The following is a 25,083-nucleotide window of genomic DNA, read 5'->3' as shown; positions in this document are numbered from 1 at the left end:
GTAAAATCACTGTTTTTCAGAATCACCTGTGCCTTAGGAAGTTCATATCATATTTATTCTGCCAGAAAAATGAACAACTACCTGGTTTTAATTATGAGGAGTTTAGATGCTGTGAAGGATAAAAAACAAACTGAGAGGTTAGTAATAGAAATGAGGAAAGACCCTAAGAGACTTCAGTCCCTGCAGCAGTGCCATATTTGTTTTTCAGTGTTTGGAATATTGCGGTTATTGCTAGGTTTGCTTGCTCCATCCTCCTCCCCTGTTCTCTGTCCAATGGAAGTTGCAGGAACCCACAATGACATCCATCCAGCTGCCACTGCTACTCCTCTGCTTGACCTCGTGTGGTGTTTGCTTCAACGGGGGACATCTCCTTCCAGAGGAGAGTGAGAACATGGGAAAAAGTCCTCTGGATTACATCCTTCAGGGATCTGAAAGCCTCATTCTTCAGTCTGCCCTCAAGAAAGCTGAAAAGGAAGAGATTAATAAAGGTACATATCTCACTGGGGACACCCATTTGGTGATGGCATAGCACTTGACTGAGATCATTAGATCCAATGTATGATTTCCAGTTCTCAATGTTCATGCTTAGCACTGGAAGTACGGGGAAGGGAAGGATAAGAGGGCTGCTGCAATACAGTGACAGATAGTTCTTCACAGATGCTTTCTCCTCGAAGATCTCTTCGCTCAGGAAAGGCTGTACTATCATTAAGCAGCTGCTGCACAATAAAAAAGTAGAAGCCTGCCACATAAAACCTGCTTGTTCAGCAGGTATTCCCTAGGGAAGCTCTAAGAGGTCCCATGAAGCACATTCTGCAGCTGTGGACCCTGTACCTAATGTAAATTCGAGGTGGGGGTGCTGCCATTCACCTACTGCCTTGATCCACTGGTTCCTACCCCCCAACAGAGACGGGCTTTTTCCACAGCTGGGAATGCTACAGCCTGCTCCAGTGTCTGCACCTCCCACCTTGTAGATGCTCTGCTACCAGTAGTCACAGCAGGGGAAGATCAGACTCAGGGATTGCAAGAAACAGCACAGAGGTACCTGCCAGCAAACAGGAGCACCGGGCCCTTCCAGAGTGGAAGACGAGCTGGCCACAGATGCCCACAGGAAAAGCCATTCTCCCTCTTCACATCAATGCTCAGAATTGGTTGTGTTGATCCAAGCACTGAAATATTAAAAAGAGCCTAAGAATGAGTAAGAGATACCAATTGTGTTATGACTGGTAGCTGGAAATACTGAGCTGGCTTTCAAAAAGCAGCAGATTATGATCCTGCTCCTCAAATTCCTTAGGGAGGATTATGGTGTTTTATTAACCTTATTCTTTTCCTTGGACAGAATCAAACACCCCTCTGCTACAACGGCTTTCCAAAAGACAACACCCTGGGAAAAAGTACCTAAGTAACCTGGAGAAGAGACAGCATCCTGGAAAAAGAGATGTTGAGGAAGAGGCATCCTATGGTGACATTCAGAAGAGGCAGCATCCAGGAAAAAGGGAGATGGAAGATGACCTTGATATCTATCTGGGGTTGAAAGGGCGACAGCCTCCCGGCAGAAAGTCACTGTTGGATCAGTTTGCTTACAGTCCTAGGGCACAGCTAACTTACATGAACGAGTTATCCAAAACAGAACAGCCAGGCAGAAGATATCCGATGCACAAGCCCCAGCGTCCTAGCAAAAGAGGCTGGAATTATGGGGTAGATGTATACGATGAGAAACGCCAGCATCCTGGAAAAAGGCACTGGAATTCTGACAGCTCAGATGACACAGGTCCCTGCAATTTTCAGGAGTCACTCACTTGTCACAAAGGCAGCTTGTTGCTTGATTTAGTAGATGTTAGCAGAGACAGGGTAGAAGAAAAGCGTCAGCACCCAGGAAAGAGATCAGCATGGGAAAGTGAAACAGAGGAGTGAGAAAATAATTGTGTAGCACTTGCATTTGGTGAAGTAAATTGCCAGATCACCAAAACATCCCCTTCACTCCTTTTTGGCTTCCTGCTGCTGACCTCCGCACCTACCTTTCAGTGTGTTAATGCTCCCATCCAAGTTAATGGCTTTGTCACACACTTAAAGCAAAGGAACTAAAGGACCCATCTGAATGGAACAGGCAAGTACTGAGAACCTTAAATTCCCCCACTTTAGGAAGAGTACTTATTTTCTTAGGAGCCCAGACCCCGGAATAATCTGACTGTTTGTTCCTAAATAAAATAAATCAGGCTGTTAAATTTCTGTTCTGACGCTACTGAAGCAGAATAATTATATGATTTCATCTCACATCAGTGAAATCAGTAAATAGTGAGGAAGAAAAAAGAACATATGCCAACTGTTTCCAAATTAAATAGAACAGGTTTTCAGTTCTAAATGATAACATTCTGGACACCTGAGTCCTTGTACACTACAGTCTGTCCAGACAGTGAGCACTATAGAGAGACAGGAACAGTTTCAACTGGAGCAAAATAAATTAGTGACTTCATAGTTTGTCTTGGAACTGGCACAGGAAAACCCTCTTCACCTAAGAGGCTACAGAGTGCAAATGGTTAATGCATCCCTGAACATCTCAAGCACACATTGTGACGCCCCTGACTGTGTACAGCTCACACAAGAACTCCCACCCTGGTGTGCCCACACTTGAAATCATGCCTTCTCCTTAGGCATTTAATAATAAAGCAAGAAGAGATCCTTCCCTTGCAGTGAGGATTTCTGATTTCTCTCCTCTCAAAGGAATGCTTTTACTTTCTGTGGTCAGACTTACAAAATTGTTTATTTGATATGAATTATTCAATAAACAAGAATAGTCAACTCTGGTGTCCTTACTGGTTGTGCAAACACACTGCAATAGTGCGAAAAACATACAACCAACTCAAGCTAAAAAAAATAACATCAAAGGGTATTTTTTTATGTACAATCTCTTTGCATGCTGGTGGTCAGCACATGCTTGTACTTAAAACTATTTAATTACTGAAGTGGAAGGATGATGGACTCCCTTTTAAAATCTTCCACCTGTATGACACACGTAATTATCCATCTGGGCGAAACTCACATCAATTGTGTCACCGACTTCACAGGGACCTTGACAAGAAGCCAATTTCCTGTTTGTGGTCTAAACAATAGATTTACTGATTTTTGCAATTAATGTGCAGTTACTGAGCACACTGTTACTCATATCACTTCTTGTACAGACATTCAAATAGTGTATTTTGCTAGAATGTTATTTTTATGAACAAATGAGTATATTTTCCATAAAGGTTCAACCTTGATAGCATTGAGACACATTAGCTGACTTGGAACTCCTCCTCAGTTGCAAAAGTCAGCTTTGCAGAAATCAGTTTAGCTACCCTGAAGAAAAACAATTCATCATCTCCCAAATTTCACTTAAGTTAGATGCTCACAAGCTGATCAACACTTAACGTGGTCTATCAAACAATTTCTACCTTTGGAGGTAATATGATGTTCAGTATGTGACAATGGACAGACATCATCTATTGACAGGGGGTTTCTAATAAAAAAGTGCTGAAGAAACCCTTAGAGAAGATAAGTGGGGACATTCCATATACTTTAACTTCCTTCAGCACACTTTCCGTATATGAAGCTTTTAAAAATGTTTCATTTGCATTTTATCAGGGAAAAACCGATTTCCCTGAAGAATACCATTTCATATACCATTTTTGGCAGTGAACAAATGCTTCTTAAACCTTGGGGAACACTACTTGCTACGAAATCTTCAAAATAAGTGAAAAACACAAAATAAAAAATATCAACTGGGCAAATATGGGTGACAGCAAGGATTACATATTTCAAAAGTTCCTTTTTGTTTTTTAACCCACTCCAGTATTCCAAATTGTCCAATTCTTGTTTTAACCAAAAGGACATTTTCTCCCAGTATCTGCATGAAAATTTCATCTCTATTTATTAATTTCTTCCTGTTTCCTGCGGTGGTGCAGACATACTAACAGGCAAGTACACTCTTTCTCCTACAGACATCATTCTCAGAGCATTGACCACCACAGGGGATTTCACACTTTTGTGACTATGAAGCACACACAAGCGCAAGTTCAAAGTTAAGTATTTCTCAGATTTATCTACACCTTAAAAGCTTTTTGGCTCTGGAGTTTGGCTAAGAAATTAAGCAGAAAATAGACAGCTTTTATCCTATAATGCTATGCTTCTTTGAATAGTAAATATAGTGCAATATCTTAGTAATATGAACAACTCAGATACATACATACTGTTCAGTTATAACGTAAGAATTAGTTAATTGCACATCTCTCTCTCATCATCTTAGTTTTATTGTATACCTTCTCCTCACTGTCACTTTTTATTAGAACTTAAGAGAATTTAATAGCCATGCAAACATCCACAAGTAACTAGCTTTGCTCTGTCACTCACACTGTGACAACTGCAGAACCAGGCCTTAGAGCTGCACTGTTCCCAGAGGAAGTGCACTATCTGTCTGTCACACAGGCTGGGGCTCTTCAGGAATGAGAACAAACCAGCAGCAGACTTGGTCCAAAGGTCATGGAAGTCAGTAGCAAAAATCTGCAGAATCTGAATTAAATCCACAGAGCAAAGCTGTGCAATGGCTCTAATATGGCAGCACAGTCACACAAAATCTTATTTCTAGCTTTAATTGAGACTAAACCCACGTTGCACAGATGAGTTCTTTGCTGATTCCATTGCAGTTTCAAATATCTGGGTATTATTACCAGTTACTGAGACATAAGGGAGCTTGATTCATAAAGCACAGATTTTACAAGTGTCTCCAAAATGAGTTTTGTTTTTAATGGGTGGAGAAGCTGGTTCATGTGAACCAGCTGTATAATTAACATTCCCTGCAACTATTTTCAAAATCTCTCAGCATCATTGTTCAATGCCCCCTCCCACACACTTATAAGCCTTGACCTCTTTACCGACCCACTGTAATTAGCATGGGCTGAGTGTTTCCAAGGGATATGTGGCCCCAACAAACACCTTTATTACTACTTATAATAGCTCATTAGTTGAAGAAAGTTTGAAAACAGCATCATAACCACACCTGAAGTATAGTCACTGCTTGCCTGGAAACTCAGTTAACATTAAAAGGTCAGGTGCAACTTTAAAGCATCAGTCAGGTCAGGACATCGTTATAAATAAAAAATATGATTGAAAGAAGTCAAGTGGAGAATGCAAGAGGGATGAGACTGTGTGAGGTCTAGATTGTGCAGAGACATGACACAAAAAATGAAGACAGGAAAGTCCTTTTGATTTTAGGAAATTTGTATGTGGACTATCAGCATTGAAGTGCAGAAGCCTCTCTTCCCCTTCTGACAGGAACAGCACAAACAACCCTGCAGGGTAATGAGGAAAGGTTGGACACACCTTCAATAAAACCAGATGGGAAACTCCTTGAGAAAAATGAGCTTATGTACCTGCCTTCAGACTACTTTTAGACTTGTGTGAAGACATTCGTTCTTTGCTTCCTTGATGAAACCAATACAGCTTAAAAGTACTAAGAAGGAAACCAAGGAAAGAACATTTGTCAGCTACCAGCCAATTCACCTTGTCTCCTTCCACGAGATGGAAGGAACACTGGCTGAAGGAGTGTTAGTAGATCATAAATTGTATTGGTATGCTAGAGCAGGATACCTGTTTCTGGTAGATACGGGGCATTCAGATACCAATACAATGGAAGGATCCCAGCCAAAGGATGAAACCACTCTTGAACTCATTTCAGACACTGTGGTTTGAACTGACAGCCAGTGGTCCAGACAAGACAGCAGTATGTCACAGAAGGGGTGACTGAAGGAACACCTCAGTTCCTCACTTACAGCTAATATTTCCTCACTTTCTTCCTGTTCATATGCATTGGAAAAAGGGGGAATCTGGACTTCATAGATTGCACAAATACTCCTACAAAATGGAATGCAGGTAAACAAGGATCCAACATGCCACAGCTAGTTCATTGCCATCTTCTCTCTATAATGGATGTCATTAATATGCAGTATAGACTGATTGGTATAGGGAAAAATGTTAGATTATGACTCAGAAAACTAGTGATCTGAAGTGTCTGCCTGAAATATGATTGCTGATTTAAAGTAATTTTCACAGAGAAGCTTATGTTTCCACCATTAATTCCCTCTTGATTTTGAAGCTGGTACTGTGTGAGGTGTCTGAAGAAGCTTTGTGAAAAAAGAAGAGGAAGAGTAGAAAAGTCTAGACAAATGAAAAATATAGTAAGAATTTATGAAAGGTTCTCTGAGCCAAAACAGTCAAGACAAAAAGCAATCTCTTTGGACAAGCAAGTGGTGTTGAAAAAGAGAGCAATAATAACCCTACAAAAAAAATCATAAATCATTCCCTGTCAAATACCAGCTGGTAGAGGTATTCTACTTATTGCTTTTAGACATGCTGTCTTCAAGAAGGGCATTGCTTGCTGCACAAGTCTGTAGACAAAAGAGAAGATGAGAGTGCTAGAAGAGACAGCACCCAAATGTGGTGTACTTGACATTTGAAATGAGCCCTGAATGGAATCCAAGCATTGTGGTGTATGGCTTTTACAGAGTAATCCATTAAATTAAATGTAAATGCAAAGGAATTTTGAATCTTTCCATCTCTCCTCTTTATAATTCACCTACTTTATGTAAATGCTGCCACTCCATGGCACTCTGGACCAATATGACAGATTATTCAGCAGTGTTAAGGGACCAGTCAAACTTGAGATGATGACTGGCTTGCAGGTAACAAAGCAGTTAATCAAAAAATCAGATAAAAGGGGCTCAATGAGTAGTCAGCTGCCACTCTTACAAACCATGAGGCTGTCAGTCTGGATTGATGAGACTGCAAACACAGTAAAAATAATGGATTTGGCATGGAAATGTAGCTTCTATCCTGTCTACACAGACTAATTAAACAGATTTGTTATATATCAAAATGTTTAGTATAAGCAACTTGAGTATACTGAATATATGAGCTTTGGTAAAATGAACAGCAACATGAAAATATTTTAGTTCTCTGAACAAAATGAAAAATACAGGAAATCAGATCCACCTAAACAAACAAACAAAAACATCTCCTCTGATAAATTAAAATTAAAGATCATTAACACTGTAAGATGAGTTTTGTACTACCCATTTCAATGTTAGGAATTTTGAAAGGAATTTTTTAAAAATCTATGATTAAATTACAAAATTGAATTCAGGAAAATTTAGAAAACTGCATTAAATTAAATTAAGCGACCATTTCGTTTAGAGAATATTTACAAAGAACATTCTGATTTTCCCAAGAACAGTCTGATTTTTCACTCTGCTTAGACTCTGTTTAGAGAGTCTATATTGAACTCAATGCTGTTAAATTTCAGGTATTTTAAACCTTTTTTTCACTATGTTTGTAAAAAACATTCCACTTGAATACCCTGAGAAGTAGACAAGTATCTTTTGCATTTACCTCTCCTGTGCTGAGGTCAGATTCCATTATCAAACATTCCAAATGGTACTGAAGCTATTACAAGAAGTTGAAGAACACAAATGACCCCAACTGGAACATATTTCTGACTGAGCTGTGCCATGGCTATGGGGCCAGCTGGGTCCCCCTTTTCATCTGTATTCCAAAATTCAGCCCACTGAAATTTCTCCTCTTGGACATCAGTAGCAATTACCAACTTAGCAACAGACCAGGTCCTAAAATTCGCAGTTAAGAGTTATCACAACTCACAGACATATTTTACTGCTTACTTTCTTACTGTTTGCAAAGGACCTTGACTGTGGCAGAGGAGGAGTTACCTAACAGACGTGGGGTTTTGTCATCTGAGCTTCTATATCCCAGCAGCAGGATGGGCCATACAGGTCTGACTTGGCTGCTGGAGCGAGTCCTTCTGTGCTACTGCTTGTTTGCATTCATTCTCTGTGAGCCATTACTGACACAAATGCAGTCCCCAAGAGAACCTGTAGAACTGCAGGTATGGAGGGGCTCGACAGCTGGCCTACAAGTAAAGCTGAGTTAACAGAAGAAATAACAACTGATGATTTTCAAGTGTATCCATAGCAAAGAAAAACACAAGGCCGTCAGCATAGAAACAGATTAGAAAAGATACATGAATATTTTTGTAAGCTAAGCTGTGTGCATAAGTAGATGTGTATACGTACCTTATGAAGTTTCTGTAAAACTTTTGCCAATTAAATTAACATTAATTGCTTTACACCAATAAATAGAATAAGTTATTGTGATGCAGTTAATGACTTAAGATCATGCTTTGTTAAAAGTATATAAGCTAGAAAACACGCAGAATAAAAACTTTTTTCTTCTTGAACCCTGATCACGTGTGTGTATGTCACATCCGACCTAATGATAACATGCAGCAAGGTTTAATTTGTCCCCAAATACCTCTTCCTATTGCAACTAGCTGGATGAAGACAAATTAATTTTTGAAGCACTGTAAACTGAATTGCTTTAGACTGATCTGGATGTTTTCACTTTGTGAACGCTCTCTGTATGGGGAAGTGTGATGAGACTGACCAAATAACAGTAGCCAAAGTCTTCTTGTTTATACCAGCACAAAACCAGATCATGCTCAACACCTGTTAAGGGACACAGAAACTCAAATTTCCCTTTGGGAGCAAACTGATACCATTCCACACATCACTGCATCTGGCCTAATTTTGTAGTATCAGTTCTCTAATTGACTCAGAGATATTCCCAGTAAGTCTAATACCCACATAAAGACCCAAATCGTATTGAGCAGGTGCAGTCACTTCATGGGGAACAAATGAAGTGGAAGGGATAAAGTCCACTTATATTCAGAAACAGGCAAACAAGTGGCATTTTTCTTTAAAAATGTTGAATGAAATTTCTCTTTTCAAAAGTGATTGACACTACACAGTGTTTTATCAGTACTTGAAAAAGATTCATTTGGTGAGACGTGTTCTCATATCTGCGGTCAAATGTAGAACATGCAAAGGAGCACAAATAACTGAAGATACAATGAAATGTTTGATTTCTTGTGTGCACCCAAGCATGCCACCATCCTCCTCACAACTCGCTGCAGACAGTCCTCACTGCACGGTTTGTATCCCAACAGGAGGCTACCAGACTTCAATTGTTCTATTTACCACTTCAATTAGCCTTTAACACTTTATTTTTGAAAAAGAGCAGTTACTGAAGCTGTGGAGAGGGTTGAAGAAAGAGCTTGCTGTTCTGTGCAGCCTCGCTTTTCCCTACACGCCTGACTCTTACTACCTGGGAAGGGCAAGAGAGGATGGACTGCCCGGGGCAGCAGGGCTCACAGCACACAGGCGGGAGAAAAGCCTTTACCAGGGCTGCTCTCAGACGGGCTCCTTGTGCCACCTAGTGACTGCCACGCTCCCGTCCCTCACCCGCCCCTTCCCCACACACTCGTGACAAACCACGCTCATGAAACAGGAATCAGAAAACTGAAACACCAACAGAAACCTCCCTGAGAGCTCTGCGCCTACGCGGATCTTGCAGTTCTAGAGGCACGCGTGTCATGTAGCGTTCTTTCACTGCTCAGTGAGAATAACTCACTGGCCTCAACTGAGGGCAAAAGGAGCAAGGAACAAGAAAGGCAGCCGGTGCCACTTGGTGGCACAGGTATGGCTTACCGCCAGGAAACTGCCTGTCTCCAGCAAATCCAGGGGCATGACACCACAGCAGCCGAATCCTCGAAGACACTGACCCTCAGGCTCGTTCTCTTCCTCCTCACCCATCACGATCCGTGCTGGAAAGGCTTTAAAGGGCTTAATATGGAGGGCAGAAGAGCAGGGCATGCTGAGTCAAAGTCCACTTTTGATGGACAGGACTAAAGCGTAAATAGCATTGGTACGTAAGAACATCTCGCCTCCAAGAGCTTGTAATTCTAACACACGAAGCCGAAGTGCGGTTACACGCTCCTACTGTTTCTATTTGATTGGGAGTGTGTGAGAGAAGGGACTGCTGCCAGCTGAGACTAAACAAAAGCTGGCATCAGGAAGGGGGCACTGAAAATGCCCTGCCCTTGATTTACACAGCTCTTTGTCAGGAGGCAAGTGGTGGATTCCTGGGCTTCATCTGTGGCTAAGTACTTCACCGGCTGCTCTGGTTAGCAGTTTTGGGGCACTTCCTTCAGGAAGGTTCGGTAGGCTGGGAAAAGGAACGTTGAGCGTGTTGATATTGGCAGCGGTGACCCTCCTGAGCGTGCCCAGCGGCGAGGACACACAGCACAGCCCCATCAGTGCTACGGGAACGGCCCCAGGGCACCGGGCGGGAACGGGCAGCGGCGGGACGCATCTCCCCTTCGTGACAGCGCCGTCCCGTCCTCGAGAGGACTCTTCCGCCGCAGCTCTGCGGCCCCGTCACGGAGGCCTGCTGCAAGGTGGCCGGACACAGCGAGCGGGCCCGGCCTCAGAAGGGACAACGGCCCCGTCACGGAGGCCTGCTGCAAGGTGGCCGGACACAGCGAGCGGGCCCGGCCTCAGAAGGGACAACGGCCCCACAACGGCCCTCGGCTCCCGCCCGCCATCGACAGCTCTGCGCTCGGCAGCCCCCGCCGCGTCGGACGAGCCCTCCTTGCCCCGCCCTTTCCTCTCATCGATGGCTCAGCGCTCGCCCCGCCCTCAGCCGCGCTCTGCCGCTCCCGGCAGCCGGGACAGGCCGCAGCCGCCCTGCTTTGGAGACAGTCACCGGCCGCCCGGGCGCTGAGGTAAGGCGGACCCTGCCCCGGGCTTTTCCCGGGCCGTTCCTGGGCTTTCCCTGGCCCACGGACCCTCAGGCGGGCGGAGCAGCCCTCAGCGGCCTCTCCCCCGGCGGGCGGTGCGCCTCAAGCCCCGCCCATCTCCCTGCGCGGCCTCTCTCCTGTCCCGGGCGGGGCCTGCGCGGGGCGCGGCGGGGCCGCGGAGGGACCGGGCGGGGAGCCCGCGGAGGGGAGCCCGCGGAGGGGCTCGCGCCCGGCTCGGGCCCTTCCCGCCCCGTCTTGCGCCGCCGGTCGCACGGCCCTGGCCTGGCTCGTTTCAGGCAGTGCCTCAGGACGATGCGGCCCCCGCATCCCGGCAGCCGGTGAGGGCGGCACGCGCGGCCGCGATGGCGTCGGGCTGCCCGGCGGCCTTCGGGGACCCGAGCGAAGTGCGCGAGGGCTTCCTGTGCCCGCTGTGCCTGAAGGATCTCCAGGCGTTCCGGCAGCTCCAGGCGCACTACGAGGAGCAGCACTCCGGCGAAGACCGGGACGTCAGGGCGCAGCTCCGAAGTAAGGGCGGCCGCGGTAGACGCGTTCGGCTTGGCCGGGGGAAATCCCTGCTTGTGCTTCGAGTGCTCCCAAATGTCTGACAATAATAAAATATTAATTGAAGTGACTTACAGGCGAGGTATGCAGTTCCATTCTTTGTAAATCTCCTTGGGCCAAGCATAGTATTTACCTTCTCCCGATACTTTCTATAAATTGATTCTAAGGTAGGAGCTAAAGGACATTGCTCTTCAAATGTCTCATTTTATGCACGATTTTTACTATTGACCTTTTTTGGGATTTTTGTTTGTTTTTATCTGAAAACTCAAAATTATACTAACCCAGTGAATACCCAAGAATTACTTGAAGACTGTGGAGAATAAGGGGAATCTGGTACTTGTCAGGTTCCAGTTCATTAGTTTCTTATTTGACAGTAGATAAAACTGTGGTTGCAGTTAAAGTGTGAAGTTAAGAACTGTTGTTATTGCGAAAACATGGAAAAGCATGTGGGTGGTGGAGCTGGCAGGAGATGCTGGGAGTGTTCCATATCTGTTATGGATTTCCACCTTCCAGTAGTGTTTGGAAAGTCTCTTTGAATTTTGTTTTACTAAGTTATTTTCCTTTTTTTACCCCCTTGTGTACCCAATGTCATTTTATATTGAAATAAGAATGTTTAAAATCTAGCAATAATTCTCTGTGGTCCCTGCAAACTCTGGTTTTAGTATGCTAGTTTTTTTTTTTTTTTTGTCTTGAGAGAGACTTTTGAAGTATTAACCACTTTTCTTGGTGAAACCATTACCCTAACACTGGGCTGTTTAGTATTTGAAAAAGTCTTTATGTGTACAAGCACCCTGAAGTTGGAAATTGGTAGCTTGTGCAGTAAGATAAGGATGTGTTGAACGTCCTTGACTCTGAAGAAAATAATAGGGAATTATGAGAATTAAGATAAAACTATATGATGCCCCATGCAGGGAGACAGGTCCCATAGTTTAAGACATGTTGTATTTTACAGTGAAGGCTGACAGTGGAGTGTTTTAATCTACTGTCTTGTCCTTAGGACCTCATGCTGCTTTATGAGAGACAGCAGAGAGCGTTTTGTGTCATCTGTGGTGCTCTGAACTGCATTTTTGTTCTAAGAATGTTTTGAGGATAAATTTATCCAGGAAAAAGATTTCTGCTAAAAGAAGAGGAATATTCTATACTGGCTTCACATGACAAATATTTGGTGACTACCTGATATGTTAGATAACTTGGGTTTATTTTTTTTTCAGATCTAGTCCAGAAGGCTAAAAGAGCAAAGAAGAAATTGCTGAAACAAGAAGATGACAGAACTGACTCTGGATCTCAGGAACGATATGAGTCATTCAGCTATGGTGGAGTAGATCCATACATGTGGGAGCCCCAGGAAGTAGGTAGGAGAGCTAGAAAGCAGTACACAGTGGGGATAAGTTTTGAACTGAATTAGGAAAGTGCTGCAGTATTGCTGAAGTGGCTTGGAATTGTGTCTGTGCTGCACTGGATTCGCTAGCAGGGGGTTATGGTTTGCACAGACTGAGCAGCCTATCTGCATTGGGTGGAATGTGGGGAAAACACAGTTCATGGGGAGAAGAAAAGACATGTGTAGAATCAGTACCCAAACTGGCCTTCAAGTAGCTGTTAGTCATGTCATTGTAGCTGTCCTGCTGAGATGTGTTTAATCTGTTTACCTCTGTGCAGCTAGCTTCATCTTGTGACTTTACAAAACACATAATCCACTAATTAAAAGATAAGTTATAAGTATATAAAATCTCTAGCTTTTGGGCTACACTTGAAGTAGTTGTTAGTTTGCATGTTTAACAAACAGATTATCCACCTATTTAAACTTTCAGTTTTTTCCTTGGATTTGAGGCAATCACCTCTTATTAAAAGGGGGGCTTACTTTAAAAAGACCAAGCTAAAAAAAACAACCAACAAACTCCACTCCTTTGAATATAAATCTACATTTGTAGAATTTCAATGATAAGCTGACTGAGCCTGTAATTATAAATACTGCTACTGGCAATTGCCTGTACTATAACTGAAATACTGTGGTTATTTTTGGAGAAGGAAGCAGCACCATCTTTTGTGGATCCTGGGAAAGTTTCCACTGTGGTGCTGACAGGCTAGGACTGAGTCCTTTGGATCTGTGTTCTGTATATTTCTTTACTTTTAACTTTGTAACTATTTGAGCAGCAATCATAGTGTAAATATTAGCTAAGAATAAATTTACGGAGAAGGTTTATGAACATTAGAGGAGTGAGAACTGCTTTCTGATGAGCATTGAGAACATGAATCATAGGGATTTTGGCATGTGATTTGATGGATCAGTGAAAGGGATTGTGTTTCCAAAGCAGTGGCTTAAATCAGTCACCCAGAGGGACTCTTCCACTACTATGAATGCATCTTTGGAGATTTTTGGTTACTTCATTAGCATGAGGAAGTGAGATTCTCACATTTACATAGGTTGCATCAAAAAGCAACATCTGATTTTGAGTTGTACCAGCTAGAAGAAAGATTTTTTTTTTTTTGGTTGGTTCGGGGTCTTTAGTTTTTTGTCTATAACTTTGATTTTGAATACCTCACCCATGTTACTTGGGAAAGGAGTAATCTTAAACCAGTGTTATCAACTATGAATTGTACATGTCTTAGAGATGCTGTATAGTTCTTTTAAATACTCCGTGACCAGTTTTCTGCAAACCTAAACTGTCATCAAGGATTTGGTTCAGGCCCCTAAAGGTGTAGAGAGACGATCAGAAACCTGAAACAAAATTCTGCTGCAGAGACCTCCAGTAATCCTTGGGTTTGTCTCTTCCCTTCGCTCAACATGTAGCCAGGAAACTTAAGGGAGTTGGTTTTGAGAACACTACTAGTAGGTAACAGCTTACCAAAAGTAACTGACAAATGAAGATGGAGAAAAAAAATCGTTGCAGATTTTCTCTTTAACATAGTGCTGCTTGTTTCCTGTAGTAGAAGTAAAACACTGTTTGTTGCTAGCCTGACTATTAGTCTTTAACTAGCATGTTTTATTTACAGCAGCACTGTGAAAATGTAGGATTCCAATGTGTCTTTAAAATCGAATTTGAACATAAGAAATAAATGGTGAAAGGAAGAGACATCTGTCTTTCAAGTGGCGTTTAAATCCATACAGAGTACTTGTGTGACCAGGACAATTTTCTGTTATCCCTGCAGGTGCTATGAGAAGCCATCTTTCTGAATTCAAGAAACACCGAGCAGCCAGGATTGATCACTATGTAGTTGAAGTCAATAAGTTAATAATCAGGTTAGAAAAGGTAAATTTGGTGCTTTTTAATATTCCAGCCTTCTAAATGTTTCCTAGATTAAAAAAAAAAAAAAAGATATTTCCATATGAAGTGTGTCCACTTATCTAGGAATACACTTCATAAAAAATACTAAACTGTGACTCTCTGTAGACATTACCTTGAGAACTGTGCATGATTTGACTCTGTGCCATGGGTATGATTTCTGGTTCTATGCACCATTTTCAAACTGAAGATGCTACTTCCACTTGCTTCAAGAGCCATCTGTTCTCCTGATTTATTTTTCCATGTTTTACTTTACTAAATTGCTCCCCAGTATTTTTGTCATGATTCTTCCAGCCTCTTGTTCTTCAAAATCTGCCAATGGTACACCTGCATTTTGGCTCACATGCAGTAATGTTGGCTGTAATAAGGGTTATGTCCAAAATGTGCTGATTTGTACAGGTTTGATAAGTCATTGTTTAGCATTGGTATGAACATGGAATTAGGAAAAAAATGAAAGTTGCACAAGTCTGGTGTAAAACCAGCTGAAGCTCCTCTCTCTTAAAAATATCAGGTTTCTTTTTCTTGTTGGGCTGAGTTGTGTTGGGTTTTTTCCTTGCAAAGTATAATTTTCTTGAATATATTGTTTATCTTCAACCAGCTTACATCATTTGACAGAGCAAACACTGAGTCAGCTAAAATAAGAGGTTAGTGTGAGCTTACCTGAGACTATTTGCCCCTATAGTTTAAGCAGCTGAGGTATCAATTGAACACTTATGTGGTGTGTATTCCTGCTCACAGCTATAGAGAAGTCTGTTGTGCCTTGGGTCAGTGATCAGGATGTTCCATTTTGCCCAGACTGTGGCAGTAAGTTCAGTATCCGAAACAGACGTCACCACTGCCGTCTTTGTGGGTCTATTATGTGCAAGAAGTGCATGGAATTTGTCAGTCTTCCTTTGGCAAGTAAGTACTGTAGAGTTAAATCTTCATTTTCTTAGCTCACTTAGGGTGCATCCTGGCTTTTTGCCATTAGAAAAAAATACGCTGGTAATAGTCTGGCTCTGCAGAAAAATTCATTCAGTTTCATGCAGACACTTGTCTGTGAAGCAGAATACAAGGAATTATTTCTCCATTCTTTTTCTCCTTCTTCAGATTTGGAAGTGTTGTATAACACTGAAAAATTTACTAGAAGTAATAGTCATAAGACTAAATAAATACTAAGTAGTACAAAAGTAGTAAGTCCTGGTAAATTAAGGTATTCTGCTGAGTACTATGGGGCTATTAACTTCAGGAACTGCTAAGGTTCCTGACATTTGAAAATATTGTGGATATTTCCAGTTTTCCCTGTTTTGTCCAGATGTTAGAACTTGGGAGAACAACTTAGGGAAATTCATGTGTAGGTCTTTAAGAACGACTTTAAACTTTTATTTTTCTTACATGGTGCACTGGATAGGAGACTGTATGTTCTGTGGAGATAAATGACATTAACTGTGCCATTCAGAGTGTGCAAGCACAATGCCTGGAAGCCATTATCATACCTGTTCTACACATTGTTTTGTGACTCAAACATGCAGGCTCAAACATGAGAATGCTTCTAGGCATAAGCAATGTAGGTGATGCTCAGCAGTCTGCTCTCTAGCTAGTTTTAAATACAGCAAGATTTGCAGTGAAGACCCAAATTGTGACTTGCAGTGGTGGTTGTTATGCAATCCTTGCACGTCTTTCAGCAGACTCTTGCAACCTGGTTTTTTAGTACCACCTGAATGTAAATTTTCTGTTAAAAAGTCTGTTTGTGTTGGTAAAATCTGTTGGCTTCTCCAGTTACTGTAAAATTACCTGTGTATAACTTTCAGGCAAACTGACTAGTGCCAGCAAAGAAGCCTTGGGTTCTCACACAAGCCCGAACTCCTCACCCAGCAGTGTCCACGGCTCCCGCCGTGGCAGCATTAGCAGCATAAGCAGCGTGAGCTCTGTTCTGGATGAGAAGGAAGATGAACGAATCCGTTGTTGTCAGCACTGCAAAGACACCCTGTTGAAAAGAGAGCAACAGATTGATGAGAAGGAATACACACCAGAGATTGTGAAACTCTATGAGGTAAGTCGAGCTCTGTGCTACAGCGTACATGTCTGCAGTGGTCACTACTTGACTTGCAGCTTGTTACCTCATGTCTAAACTCTATGACTTAATACTGACTTGTGTTAGAAGAGACTGTTGGGTGTTTATGCCATGTAGCCAAGACATATCTGAAATGTTGGAGTCAGTTGCCATATAGTATTTACAGCCCACGTTAACTTCATACATATTTTTAATATACATCTTCATTCTCATCATCTGGAACTAGTAGTTCAGACATGCCTCTCTCTCAAAATTGTGAACTTGTTTAAACCAGTGAGTGATATGCTGTGCATTTGATTGGTGGACTGCCCTGGAACCATAGGGCTCAATGTCACCACTGTTGCCATCAGTCTTTACACTGATGACAAATGCATTTTTTGCACCATCTCTATCAACATTATATTCAAATGCTTCGCAGCAGGTACTGATGATCACCAGATACCTTTCAGTAGAGTCCACAAACTCCCCTGGTTTGTATTAGTGGAAGTTTTTGTTGGTGCTATTGTTGGTGAAGAGATGTAAGGCTAGAAGTTGTCCAAGTCAGCCATTCAAACAGCTTCAAGATTCAAAGTCCACCTTGTAGTGGTACAGTGAGTCTTTGTCTGTTCCTGACAATGCCATATGTGTTCTGGAGATAACTGGAGAGTCTTTTCATCCTGAACAGTTAAAGTGCTTTTCATCATGGTTAACTTCAAATCTGCACAAGCAACATGAAAAGATTCAACATGCCAACATGTTCTTGCATTAGTGTTTTAATATCTGTTCTTTTTTTATACATTTTGTTTTAATATTATAACAAGAAACTCCGACTCTGCATGGAGAAGGTTGACCAGAAAGCACCAGAATACATAAGGATGGCAGAATCACTAAAGTAAGTCCCATTGCTGGCTATGTAGTGAATACTTGTATTTGTCCTCTAGGTGTGAGAAGTAGTAAGGAAGTGGTGTACTAAGGCTGCAAGAGTGTGTAAACTTAAAGAAAAATCAGTGCTTCATTATCTCTTGTCTTCTGGATGCTTTTCAAACAAAGTGTACTGAATTAATTATTAATGGTAACATACCAAGAAGTTAGATTTATTAATTTTTTAAAGCCACTTCCCAGTGAGGCATTACTGTCATACTTCAACACATCATCTTTGCAAAAAAAAGGAAGTACAAGGCTACAATTCTTGTGTAAATGAGACTCTTCAAAACAGCTGCAGTAAGCTGTTGCTGTCAGCTGGGATGCTCTGGCTTCCAAGGAGTGCTGGCAGAAGCACATCATTAGAACGCTTCTGTTCTGTGCAAAGCACCTTTACCTGTTGTTCTGAGTGTAGCTGGGTACCCTGTGCTGCACTGGGTGAGCAACAATCTCGTATTTCAGTTTTGTGCATAATTTCTTGCAGTAGTATTCTCTCACTGGGGTAACTTAAGTCCCTCCAACTCTACCTGCAGGAGGTTGCCAGATATACTTTTGGCTCGTATAGTGAGAGAAATACAAACATTGGTCTTTGACTAGGAAGCATTTCCTTTTGAAAAGTTAATAAATATTGCTATACCTGTCCTTTAGATCTGTTGGTTGTAGAAAAATTAATAACGAAAGTGCTTTGTAAAAACACTCCTCACAATAGGAAGAAGTACAGAAAGTGAAAAGCCTGCTAAGATGTTACTGCTTTTTGTCACGAATTTATGAAAGATTGGGTTATGTGGCTTGGCAGCTGGAGAAAAGTAAAAACACAGATGTCCTGGATAATGGAAGTAAATGTCAGAAAACAACAGGCTTGTTATGGGTGAAATTAAAGATTTCTTACTAGTAGTGTGCCCTGGAAACTGGAATCCTATGGATAGTGAAGTTGCTTTTGAGAAAGTGATTCTTATAATTTATATTTGAGATACAAAAGGACAGGGAAGCTAAAAACTTGTGAAGTGTTTTCCTCACTAAGTCCTAATTTGTTTTATCAGTAAAGTGGAGACTCTAGTGAAGTGCCTGCAATGATTGCGTCCCCATGTGGATGGTCATTGACTGGCATTTTAAATACTACACCCTGTTCACATAGTATTTTGCTTTCTGACAAGTGCTAGTGGAGGTCACTATTGTGCTTTAAAGGTGTAGTTAGTTACTCAGAGATTTTTCCTGCCAAGTTGTCTCGAAAGAAATCCGCACAAAATAGATACATTTGCTAAGCATATATATATTTTAGATATTACCTGTAGAGTGGCATTTTTGTGTTAGAATACAGTTTCTCCTAGAAACTAATAATATATATATTATATTATAAGTGTAATAATAATATATAAGTATCAATAATTATATATATATATGATTAAATAATTGTATTTAATCATAAATACAGTTATCTTCTGTGAAGTGTTAATGTTCACAAAATTATTGTAATTTTCCGCTTTTGTCACAAGAAAAGGTTTTTTAAACATGAGCTTGAAATAAAATTATTCAGCCCTTTAGTGTTAGCAGTTCTTACCATTGTTGAATCTTGGTCATCTTGGAATAACTAGTAGTGTTGTATATGTTGTTAACTGGATGCATGGCTTACAATAAATTTCTATTTATTCTTTAGTGCTGGAGAGTCAGCCTACAGCCTTGATCATGCTAATGACTTGAGGGTGGAGATTCAAAAAATGTATGAATTTATAGATGCATTGAGGTAAAAGATTGTCTCTTTCCCTTTTCCCCCCATCATGTATGGTATCTCTGTTATGACTTAACTGATTATATGGATGATCAATTTGTCTGCTCAGTTTTAAAGAGCATTTGAAAAGGTAGATGCTGTTCCTGTACACTAACAATTTCTACTTTCTTCTCCAGCCTTAAAATGCATGCATTCCTCTGCAGTAGGAATAAGTAAGCATAGAGGAAACAAGTAGCAGCACCATTGAGGGGAAAGGAATTGTTTGTTTGGGGTTTCTTTGTTTTTCTAAGGCTGGGAGTGGAAAGTGTTGCAAATTTTAATATAAAAAACTGTTATCTAAAGGAACATCAGAAGTCTTTAATCCAGTATTGTCTCTCCACTTCTGTGGCATTTTCCCTGATTTTGTTTTTGAACTGATCAGGCTGTATCTTTTCTTTGATTCAGTAAGAAGATTTTGAGTCTGGGCTTGCACGAAGATCCTCAACCTCATCCTAAAATACTACAACTTCAGCGAATGATAAGATATTCAGCTACACTTTTTGTTCAGGTAAATAGAGCATGTGTGCTGTGAGATGAATGTTCATTTTAGATAGTGTTCTCTTCTTTGCCAGGCCTCCCTGTGGTTTGAAGCTATTTTGACAGGGGCCTTAGTTCTATATGCTTTCTGCATTTTTTGTAGTTCCCCTAATGACTTATGATAGCCTTAAACAAGCTGTCTTGAACACAGATCTTTCACTTATAGCAGCACTGGGTCTGGGGAACCCAAGAGGTCTGTGAGCCTTGGCTCTTCTTCTTGCTGGGGTTTGAGCCCACCCAGCTGTGGCAGCAGAGGTGCATGGAGACCTGCAGCAGGGACTGCAGTGTAGATGCATTTTAGGTGTGTTTGTGGGGTTTTTGCTGGTAGCATCTCTCTTCTCAAGGACTTGAAAAATGCGCTGAATACCTGCAAGCAATATTGTAAATATTTCAATTTTTGCCAGGAAAAATTGCTTGGCCTAATGTCGCTGCCAACTAAGGATCAGTATGAAGAACTGAAGAAGAGAAGACTGCATATGGTAAGACAGGTTGGGATCTGTTACATCTTGCATCAGGCTTTCTCATAGATATAAGCCTGGGAGCTGTGTGGGGATGTGAGTAGCTGCCTTCAATACTGGATTTCAGTTTGTTATTTTTTCGTCCATATCGTCCCACCCCCTCTTCCAGGGATTTGCCTAGCTGCTGCTTTGTTCTGCCCAGAACAGAAGTAGGTGGGCACAAAGCTGGACACTGCTAGAAAGCAGCAGGAAGTTGGGTGCACAGACTGTTTCTGCTGCAGTGCATGCAGAGCAAGCCCTGAAGTGAGTGTGTTAGTTTACACTGACTTGGAAATTGTGTTCAGGAATTCACTCACATAAGTAGAATTTGGAAACTTCTTTTGTTGGTGGGAAAGGACATAGTAGAATAAGGATGCCCCTGCAGGGGGAGAGGCTTTTTTTCCTTTAGGAGGGAGTATATCTTTAATCATAAACTAAAGCCAACTTCATCTTGAGGTATAAGTTGAGAAATAAGAATAATCCCACTCCAAAAGCAAGTGATATTAGTGATCTTAAACACTGATGTGTTCTATGTGATACGATTGATGTCCAAATCAATCTAGACCACTCTTTGCACAGCTGCATTAGGCATTTTTTTTCCTCTATAAAGAGAATTATTGCTCCTACTTTCCCTCAAGTTTGCAGAGGCAGATGTCATCGATTTTTCATCAGTATCATCACAAACTCAAGGGAGAGGCATGTAAGGAAGAGTATGAAAGTAAGAATCTTCTGCAAAGTAACCAAAATGGCAGCTGATCCCTTTAAGCACCAGCCAACAATGTCTTAAGATCAGCTAACTTGTACCTATGGATACTTAGAATGAAAATTTTCAAGCTTGTGGTGTTTTCTTACTACATGTTTTTCGGTTTAGGTCACTCTTGAAACACAGGGAAAACAAGAGGAAAAGCAGAAGGAGTTTATCTCCATATCTGCATCTGCAGTTAATGGTGATGAAACTCACATAAAAAAAGGAACAGTCAAAAAATCTGAAGGCTGGTTACCCACATCTAGCATTTCGAGAGAGAGTGAGAGAGCAGACCCACTTCTTCAGCAGATTGACAATATCACATCCTTTATTAAGCAAGCAAAGGCAGCTAATAGGATAGATGAGGTCCATACGCTGCAAGAGAACCTGATGCAGCTTCAGGATGAATACGATCAACAACAAACTCTGAAAGCTATTGAGCTTTCTAAAAAACAGGCAGAAGAGGAGGAGATACAGAGGGAGGAACTTCAGGTCCTTCGTGAAAAAGAGTGGGAAAGAGAGCACCATAAATTCACGTCTCAGCATTCAAGGACACGCTCCTTAGACTTCAGAGAAGTCAAACAGCATTTGGATGTTACTTGGATCAAAGGGGACACGAGTTTTGAAACTCCTGCTGTTGAGCAGCTGCCAGCAAAAGAGCACTCGACCTTCACACTCAAACCCCAGAATGTCCCACAGTGTGACAAAGACTGTAATCAGCCAGCCTGTCTAAACCCCTTTGAGGATGAAGCAGATACCCCTCAGGTAGAAGATCCTGCTAATCCATTTGCCAAAGACACCTCTCCAGTGGTTTCTTTCTCTAACACAGCTCAGCAAAGCGATAAAAAAGAATATAATCCATTTGAAAGTGAGGAGGAGGATGAACAAAGTAATGGAGCACCTGGCAGTACTTCAAACCCCTTTGAAGAGGATGAAAATACATTTGAAAAGCCTGGGGGCAGTTGGAATTCAGGGAATCCATTTGAAGAGGGATCCTCTATCAATCCCTTTGAAGTGGAGGATGGCAGTGAGATCTCTGGAGAGGAGGCTATAGAGGAAGAGCTGCTTCTCCAACAGATAGATAATATTAAAGCTTACATATTTGATGCCAAACATAGTGGACGACTGGATGAGGTGGAGGTACTGACAGAGAACTTAAAGGAACTGAAACACACATTAGCAAAGCAGAAGGAGAAATCTAACTGCTGAAGCAGCAATAGGCAGTGTAATAATTCAGTCTGCTGTTAAATGTGGGAAGGTAAAGCAGATACTTACAGACAGGAGTACAGCTCACAGGAGGGAATTGGGAGAATCCTGACTTTAAAGCACTTTCATTTAGACATTGCCACTACTACACAGTCTTGAAGAAAGAATTACTGAGAAATGCTGCTGGTCTCAAAAGCTTAGAGTAAGAAATTTTAAAGTAACTCCTTACAGCACTTTTTAATGCTAACTGGTCTTACTGAATGCTTATTTTGGTCCAGGGGTTAAGTGCTAATAGGGAGCTATGATGTGGAAGTGGTTGGAATGTTGGTTTGCCCTCTTTCCTGCTTTCTGCTGTAGTGTTGGCCTTTCAAGTGTGGCTTTGAGTAAAGAGAGATGAAAACTTTTCCAAAACTTCTTCATCCTCTCCTGACCCAGGGTAGTTGAACGGCTAATGGTGTTCTGGCAATGTGATGTTAAAGAGCTGCTGTGATTCTCCGGGGTGCTGAATGTACAGGCTCGCAGATCAAGTTTATGCAATGCTAATAAATACATAAAAGGGATCTTAAGACTGAGAAAAACTTTCTAGCTGATCTTAGTATGAGTAACTTTTTATTGTCTGTATAAAGATTGCCAAGTAAAATTTGGATGCTTCATCACTTCTGGTTTCCCATTTGCTCTGAGTGTAAACAATTGTGTCATAGCATCATGCCGGCTTCAGACCTGCTCATGAGGAAGCAAGCATTTGCTCATTTCAAATTCCAGGGAAAGGAGCATCAGGCCAACACCACTTCTATCTGCAATATAAAAGGTGAAGCTCCAATTGCTAATTACATTATGGAATCTACACATTCCTTTAAATCCTCTGGGTGACAGAATGATCATGTTTGTTGTATTTGTGAGACTGGAATATTTTGTAGCACCCAAGCAACAAAAAAAATTGTTTATAATGGAAAGCTGAGATGCCACTGGAATTTTGTGAAAGCTGGAAGACAATTTAGCTGCATTAGTGCCAAATGGCAATTCTCTCTCATGTTAGATTCCCCTCAGTTTTTATGAGAATCAGGCATACTTGTTTTAAGTAAGGAACTTCAGATTGAAGACCTCTTGTGATCTTGTGGCCTAGGGGATGACCAGGTGACAGCCAGTACCTGTGATGCAGGAGGGCCTACAGCTGGGCAAATGCAGGGTTTTTGAGAAAGATGAAATCTAACTGCTTTGATTTTTATCTTTGAGAGTCACAGATCCATTAGCAGGAATCACTGTTTGCAGGAGTGGTGGTGGTGAGTTAATCTTAAAAGGTTTTTTTTAAACTGAAATAGAGGAAAATCAGGCAGATCACACTGTATAGCACTAACAATAGTGGGCTTACTCAGAAGTGTGAAGTTCTGTGGAATGGGTCATATCTTTTAATTATGTCTCTGATATTGGCATAGCTGTAAACCCAACACTGCTTAAGATTTTTCAGACAAGTAACGCTGTTACCTAAAGAGCAGGAACTCCAGTTCCTAGCTGTAAGTGGAGGTAGGGACTTGTGGAACTGTTGTTTAAAAGACCAAGCCACCTATATCCTCACTTCATACCACTAGCAAGGGGTGAAGTAACTCAGACCAGCCAGTCACGGATGCCTGATGGTCTGCCTGGTGTAGCCCTAATTCTGGTTTTCAAAGGTGTGCAGAAAAGGGTAGTTAAGACCCTGAAGTTCTTATTATGAATTAGAGCTGATTTAGTCTCTCAAGTGTTATTTTGCACTAAGCAGAAGAAAGAACGCAGGATTCTGAAAAGTCTTGACAGAACGAACATAGGTGCTTGGCACCAGATTCATGAAGGCAGCAAAAATTGTTGATAGCTAAACAGAATCCCTAGAATTATTTAAGAGACAAGTATAAGGTAGTTATTTAGGACATACTTGGTTGCTAGTCAGGAGGTTTGCATTCTAACCTAATGCTTTTTTAGGTATCAACATGAAAAAATGTTTCAGCGGCTTCAGCTTTCACATTAAAAAGTGGTTTTTTCCTTGTTGCAACTATCCTGCCTCGTTTATATTTTCTGGCTAATACACTAATAACTGAAGTGTTCTTATTGTATATGTAATACATTATTTTTACAAGCAGATAACAGACTAGGATACCTCATGATCTTTGTCAGTGTTAACTGTGATAGACTAGACAGCTAATACTAAAATTGTCTCTAACATGAAGACCTTTGTTGGTATAGGTACTGCTGTAAGGCTTGCAGGGCACAAGGGAATGAAGATGTCTTAAGCATAAAGCTCTATAACTAATTAGCATAATTAGCATGGACTTTTGTTACAATTGCATGCACTACTCCATATGAAAACTTTGTAAAAAGAGATTAAATAAAACAACATGTTTATTTTGTGTTGTATTTGTCCTTGACAGTTTGTACAGGATGCTTGCATCAGTGTGAAATTTTGTATTCAGCTGTGAATTCAGAAATGCTGCAATACAGTTCTACAGTGACTTGATAAGCCTGACATAAAGGTCTGTACAGTAGAGTACAATGTATCACGTTTATCCATATTACAGGGACGGTGTAATTGTTTGGTGAGGCAGAAACGGTGGTGATTCAGAAGGGGTTTTTTTGATAATTGTAAAACTTACCTTTCGTATACCATTCTTCTTTCCTGCTGATGTTCCTGACTGGATCAGTGCTTCTGAGCTGCTATATCAACTGCAAAAATTGTATCTTGCTGGAAATGAGACTCTGAACTGTTTCTAATTCGTAACTACATAAATGAGGACAATTCAGTTGAGACTGGAGTTATATTATCATTTGGCTGTCTTCAGTTGGTATAATACGGACTTTTGCACCACTTTCTACAAATTACGGAATTCTGCTC

At 41.3% G+C, this 25,083-nt stretch overlaps 2 protein-coding genes and 1 pseudogene across 2 annotated transcripts; all 3 read left to right on the top strand.

The window, feature by feature from the left end:
* Positions 1-295: 295 nt before the first annotated feature.
* On the top strand, positions 296-2,228 carry TRH (thyrotropin releasing hormone). The gene is made up of 2 exons (XM_041426028.1): positions 296-488; positions 1,337-2,228. Exons 1-2 carry the CDS (start codon positions 296-298, stop codon positions 1,909-1,911), a joined length of 768 nt encoding a protein of 255 aa, XP_041281962.1. The 3' UTR covers positions 1,912-2,228.
* A 7,811-nt stretch (positions 2,229-10,039) lies between these two features.
* LOC121347250 lies at positions 10,040-11,020 on the top strand (annotated as a pseudogene).
* RBSN (rabenosyn, RAB effector) lies at positions 10,906-24,601 on the top strand. The gene is made up of 11 exons (XM_041425781.1): positions 10,906-11,203; positions 12,451-12,591; positions 14,387-14,487; positions 15,119-15,164; positions 15,259-15,420; positions 16,311-16,552; positions 17,374-17,444; positions 19,128-19,214; positions 19,644-19,746; positions 20,180-20,254; positions 21,144-24,601. The coding sequence occupies exons 1-11, from the start codon at positions 11,041-11,043 to the stop codon at positions 22,224-22,226; spliced, it is 2,274 nt and encodes a 757-aa protein (XP_041281715.1). The 5' UTR covers positions 10,906-11,040; the 3' UTR covers positions 22,227-24,601.
* The last annotated feature ends 482 nt before the right edge of the window (positions 24,602-25,083 follow it).

The sequence above is a fragment of the Onychostruthus taczanowskii genome, unplaced genomic scaffold (genome assembly GCF_017590055.1).
Source record: "Onychostruthus taczanowskii isolate IOZ18803 unplaced genomic scaffold, ASM1759005v1 scaffold9, whole genome shotgun sequence".
Taxonomy (NCBI): Eukaryota; Metazoa; Chordata; class Aves; order Passeriformes; family Passeridae; genus Onychostruthus; species Onychostruthus taczanowskii.
The sequence above is the reverse complement of the archived record's forward strand: the minus strand, read 5'-3'. Positions and strand labels throughout refer to the sequence as shown.